The sequence below is a fragment of the Cervus elaphus genome, chromosome 5 (genome assembly GCF_910594005.1).
Source record: "Cervus elaphus chromosome 5, mCerEla1.1, whole genome shotgun sequence".
NCBI classification, from domain to species: domain Eukaryota; kingdom Metazoa; phylum Chordata; class Mammalia; order Artiodactyla; family Cervidae; genus Cervus; species Cervus elaphus.
The window spans coordinates 96,781,254-96,787,489 of record NC_057819.1 but is presented as its reverse complement, the minus strand read 5'-3'; the positions used below and the strand labels follow the sequence as shown (position 1 = coordinate 96,787,489).

At 40.9% G+C, this 6,236-nt stretch overlaps 1 protein-coding gene across 1 annotated transcript; it reads left to right on the top strand.

Annotated features, from left to right (window-relative positions):
• Positions 1–2,945: 2,945 nt before the first annotated feature.
• On the top strand, positions 2,946–3,890 carry LOC122693416 (olfactory receptor-like protein DTMT). Its single transcript, XM_043900914.1, has one exon. The coding sequence runs from the start codon at positions 2,946–2,948 to the stop codon at positions 3,888–3,890; it is 945 nt and encodes a 314-aa protein (XP_043756849.1).
• Positions 3,891–6,236: the final 2,346 nt, after the last annotated feature.

Genomic DNA, 6,236 nt, shown 5'->3' with positions numbered 1-6,236 from the left:
GCATCAAGGGGTGAAATCCCAGCTGTTGGATTCAGTTATGTCTTCAATGAAAGAGCTTCCCACATCTAATGATGTTTCTCCTCTGCTTTTTTGTCCACTTTGAGGTGCACTATGGAGTGTTAGGCTTTTCCAGAGAAACAGATCCAATAGAGAATTTTATTTATATCTATCCATATAAGTGCATATTTCTCTATTATCTATATCAGTGTAATAGTAGTGTGTTTGAAAGGTCTTCTCAGGGGCTCAGGGGTAAAGAATCTGCCTGCCAGTGCAGGGGACGCAGGAGACGTGGGTTTGATCCCTGGGTCGGGAAGATTCCCCTGGAGAAGGAAATGGCATCTCGCTCCAGTATTCTTGATTGGGAAATTCCATGGGCAGAGGAGTCCGGCGAGCTGCAGTCTGTGGGATCGCAAAGAGCTGGAGATGAACAAGGGACTGAGCGTGCATATAATGTATCTGAGGTACAACAATAAGTACCATGGGGACAACATTGCTCCATACATGTTGTAATACAGGGTCAATTTTAGTGCTCAATGGTTAAGGGTAGTGAGTTTCTGTCCTGGAGGAGTTAGTAAGAGTAGTGTTTCTAACTTAAAGGGAGTTTTGCTGGCTTTAAAGTTGGAGGAATGCACAACTCAACCTCGAGCACAACCAATGGATATTTATGAAACACCACCTGCATCCAGGCACTGGGCCAGGTGCTGGCTCTGTGGCAGCCGCGAAGGCAGACATGCATGACTCTTTACTACGCGGACTTCACAATCTGGTAGGAAGGCAGCTATAAAGAAATAATCGCATTGTCATGGAGTGCTGTGGGAACAAGAAGGACGCTTGGAAACAGCAGTGCATTCTCCTCTGGTCTGGGGGAGATAGGGAAGGTTTGCAGGGCAAATGACGTGAAATATATGGGAAGCCATGGGAAGAGGGAGCAGAAGGGGGAGAATACTAGGGAAGAGGAACAGTGAGTGCAGAGTGCTGGGGCAAGACTGTTGTGTTTAAGTCCAGCTTTGCTGGAGAGTGAAATGTGAGTACAGTCGTCGGGCCAGATGAAGCTGCGGAGGTAGGTAAGGGTCAGGTTATGAGTCACCTTATGAAGGAAGTTTGCCTTTATGTTAAGAGCAATGAGAACCCATGAAGACTTTATGGAGAACAATTATCCACTTTTCATCTTAGAATGCTTACTATGATGAAAGATACTGATGTAGAGGGCTTCAAGTATGGAAGCAGGGAGATATATTAAGAGGTTGTTCCAAAGATTGAGGTTGACATACACACCCTACTATATATAAAATAGATAACTAGTTAGAACCTAATGTATAGCACAGGAAAATATACTCCATGCTCTGTAATGGCCTATATGGGAAAAGAGTCTAAAAAAGAGTGGAGATATATATATATATATATATCAGAAGGCAATGATACCCCACTCCAGTACTCTTGCCTGGAAAATCCCATGGATGGAGGAGCCTGGTAGGCTGCAGTCCATGGGGTCGCTAAGAGTCGGACACAACTGAACAACTTTACTTTCACTTTTCACTTTCATGCATTGGAGAAGGAAATGGCAACCCACTCCAGTGTTCTTGCCTGGAGAACCCCAGGGACTGGGGAGCCTGGTGGGCTGCCGTCTACCGGGTCGCACAGAGTCGGACACAACTGAAGTGACTTAGCAGTAGCATATATATATATATATATATATATATATATATATATATATATAACTTATTCCACCTGCCAATGCAGGAGACACAAGAGATGACACAGGTTTGATCCCTGGATTGGGAAGATCCCCAGGAGTAGGAAATGGGGACCCGCTCCAGTATTCTTGCTTAGGAAAGTCCATGGACAAAGGAGTCTCCTGGGCTACAGTCCATGGAGTTGCAGAGTTGGACATGATTGAGCATGTACACACACACACACGTCTGATTCACTTTGATGTACACCTGAAACTAATACGATATTGTAAATCAACTATATTCCAATAACATCTTTTTTTACAGACAGATTTTTCCAATAATACAAACAAGATGTAATGTCAGGCTGATTTAAGGTGGTGACAGTGTGGATAAGGAGTGAATGAAGGAGAAAGAATTTATAGGTCTTGTTGACAGATGTTGGGTATTGACAACAGAAAGGAGGAAATGAAAGAAGACTCTCATGTTTTAATCTGGACCTGGAAGTCTTTTTCTGGGATATGGAAGTTTAGAGGAGGAGGGAATTGGGAGAGGCACAAAGGGAGATCGTATGTTTCTTTTGAAATCTTTTTAACTGAAGATGTGTGTGATACATCCAAGTAGAGATATTACTCAAGCAATTGAGTATCTTCTTTTATGGTTTAGAGAGACATCTACAACCGAAGTTTAAATGGTAATCAAGCCATTGAAGCAGATGAGTTTTTCTTGGTGCGTGTGTGCTAAGTCGCTTCAGTCGTGTCCAGCTCTGAAAGCCCATGGACTGTAACCCTCGAGGCTCCACTGACTGTGTTGGCAGGCAGGTTCTTTACCACTAGCACCACCTGGGAAGCCCTTTTCTTATGGCATATAAAATTCTAAAAGAACAGTGTTTAGGAAAAAAACTTTGGAACATCAATCAAGTTGAAGATAGAGACAAAACAGAAGCCAGTAGAGTATTGAGGATGTCTGACCAGGCAAGTAAGGGAAAAACCATTGGATTATGTGTCTCAGAAGCTAAGGGATAAGAATGTTTTAGGAAAGTTGGAATATTGTTTCATGTTAAAGAGAAATGAAGAAAATAAGTCATTTCCAACAATAGAGATTCTGATTACAGAGAACTGGGGTCCTGTAAAGATTGTAATTATTGTGATGAGAAATATATAAAATAGTTTTGCAAAGCGTCTAAGAGCCAGTTTATCATAGAAATAAGTTCATTCTGAAATTCAGGTTTTCAAGGACACTATTATTTCTTCCTAAAGATACTGGAGACAGAACATGACAGGAAGGAATCAAACTCTTGTGTTAGAGTTCCTCCTGCTGGGACTGCCCATCAAGTCAGAGTATCAGAACCTGTTCTACGCCCTGTTCCTGGCCATGTACGTTACCACCATCCTGGGGAACCTTCTCATCATCGTCCTCATTTGCCTGGACCCCCACCTCCACACACCCATGTATTTGTTTCTCAGTAACCTGTCTTTCTCTGACCTCTGCTTCTGCTCTGTTACAATGCCTAAATTTCTGCAGAATATGCAGAGCCAAAACCTGTCCATCCCCTATGCTGGCTGCCTGACACAAATGTACTTCTTCCTGTTCTTTGCAGACCTGGAGGACTTCCTCCTTGTGGCCATGGCCTATGACCGCTACGTGGCCATCTGCTTCCCTCTGCACTACACCACCGTCATGAGCCCCAGACTCTGTCTCTTCCTGGTGGTGCTGCCCTGGATACTGACCACATTCCATGCCATGTTACACACCCTGCTCATGGCCAGGCTGCACTTTTGTGCAGACAATGTGATCCCCCACTTTTTCTGTGATTTGTCTGCTCTGCTGAAGCTGTCCTGCTCTGACACTCGAGTTAATGAGCTGGTGATATTTTTTGTCGGAGGGCTCATTATCGTCATCCCATTCCTACTCATCATCATGTCTTATGCACGAATCGTGTCCTCCATCCTCAAGGTCCCTTCTGCCAAGGGCATCTGCAAAGCCTTCTCCACCTGTGGCTCCCACCTCACTGTGGTGTCCCTGTTTTACGGGACAATCATTGGTCTCTACTTATGCCCATCAGCTAATAATTCCACTGTTAAGGATACTGTCATGTCAATGATGTACACTGTGGTGACCCCCATGCTGAACCCCTTCATCTACAGCCTGAGGAACAGAGACATGAAGGGAGCTCTGAGAAGAGTCTTTTGTAGAAAGAAAATTCACTTCTCTCTTTGATGGTAAGGTTGGTATTTCTACACAATTTTATCTAGTAGATATATTAATATTGAAATATTATATCAGATTTTTTGGTCACCATGTAAACTTTTGTTAAAATGACATAGAACATAATCACTCAATAGTTAAAGTGTAGTTTCATAGTTGAACTAGGGAAGGAGGTCTTGATGATCTTGTAGCAAGGTCTTCCTCTTTTTCTTCCCTACAGGACCCTCTAAAAGCACATTGTAAGGTCAGTTTTTTAAATGATCTTCATGCCTTGCATGCTTACACTAATTTAACGAGGAGATTTTTTTTAAGTTAGAACTTTTCTTAGAATCTGGTATTATTTTAAAATAATTATACTCTTAGATCAGTGCTAAATAAGATCCAAACTTCACAACCTCCCAGCCTCCCCTAAATGTGTCCTATTCACTTTTCCATGCACATTTTTTACATCATTTTGTATCTTAGCTTTTTTCTCCCTCTGATTTATTTTTGTGTCTACCTTCTGCTTTCCTGACCTTGTTACCAAACTCAAGTTCAGCTCCTCATTGCTCAAGAATCCAATGCTGAGAGACAAGTGTTGGGTAAAAGGAAAGCTTCCTTTATTGAGGAAGTTGGCAATTCTGGGGAGAATGTGAAGTCATGTCCCAAAGAACCAACTCCCACTTGCCAGGTCTCGCTCAGAGATTATATCAGGAAAAGAAGAATGGATTACTTGCTGGGGACAGAGTTATGGGGTCCATGATCGCTCATGGACAGTTTTCTGATTTGTTGGTGATGAGGTAACCAAGAGTCAATATCATCAACCACCTGGTTCCAACCCATCCAGGTCATCATATCTGTTCATTCCAGATTCCTATGGCATCCCTCTCCTTCTGACCCCTTTGGTAACCTTCAGTTTGTTTTTTGTGCCTATGAGTCTGTTTCTATTTTGTAAATAATTTCATTTTTATCATTTTTTAGATTCTACATGTAAGTGATATCATATGATATTTGTCTTTCTCTGTCTGACTTATTGCACTTAGAAGGATAATCTCTAGGTTCATCCATGTATTTCATTCCTTTTCATGGCCAAGTAATATTCTATTGTGTTTGTGTGTGCGTGTGCATGTGTGTGTATCACATCTTATCTATCCATCTGCTGATGGACGTTTAGGCTGCTTCCATGTCTTGGCTATTATAAATAGTGCTGCTGTGAGCATTGTGAAGTATGTATCTTTTAAAATTACAGTTTTCATTTTTTCCAGGTATATGCCTAGGAGTGGGACTGCAGGGTTATATGGTAACTCTGTTTTTAGTTTAAGGAAACCCCATACTGTTTTCCATAGTGCTGCACCAATTTACATTCCCACCAACAGTGTAGGAGGGGTTCCTGTTTCTCCACACCCTCTCCAGCATTTATTATTTATAGACTTTTTGATGGCCGTTCTAGCTACAGTGAGATGATCCCTTATTGTATTTTTTATTTACTTTTGAAGAGTCAATTTTATATAGTAAAATCAATCCATTTGACAAGTTCATTTTGACAAGCTTTGAAATCTCAAATTTTAATATTGGTTTTCCTCAGATACATTCAATGCAATCAAATCAAATTCTCAATGGAATTATTTTTTGGAAACCAACAAACTTATTTTGATGTAGAAAAATTTGACATATTTGACTACATAAACATGAAAATAGTAAGAAAAAATAAAGAGAAATGACAGACTATAACATGTCTAACAGACACAAGGTTAAAATTCAAAATATCCAGAGAGCTCCTACAAATAACATTAGAGTAAAATGACAGCTGAACAGAAAAAATGTATAAAGAACATTAAGAGAAAATTCATAAAGAATAAACAATATGAAAAGATGCTCAAGTCAATGTTAACCCAGGAAAAGCAAATGGAAAAAACATGAAATGGTAATTGAATGACCACACAATTGACAATTTAAGAAAATTTGGAAAACTCAGCAGTGCTCACAGGACTGGAGAAGGTCAGTTTTCATTCCAATCCCAAAGAAAGGCAATGCAGAAGAATGCTCAAACTACCACACAATTGCACTCATCTCACACACTAACAAAGTAATGCTCAAAATTCTCCAAGCCAGGTTTCAACAGTATGTGAACCATGAACTTCCAGATGTTCAAGCTGGTTTTAGAAAAGGCAGAGGAACCAGAGATCAAATTGCCAACATCTGCTGGATCATAGAAAAAGCAAGAGAGTTCCAGAAAAACATCTACTTCTGCTGTATTTACTATGCTCAAGCCTTTGACTGTGTGGATCACAAAACTGTGGAAAATTCTGAAAGAGATGGGAATACCAGACCACCTGACCTGCCTCCTGAGAAACCTGGATGCAGGTCAAGAAGCAACAG

Bases quoted from the DNA above. Each gene is read 5' to 3' on its own strand.
- LOC122693416 (XM_043900914.1), top strand. From the start codon at position 2,946: ATGACAGGAAGGAATCAAACTCTTGTGTTAGAGTTCCTCCTGCTGGGA.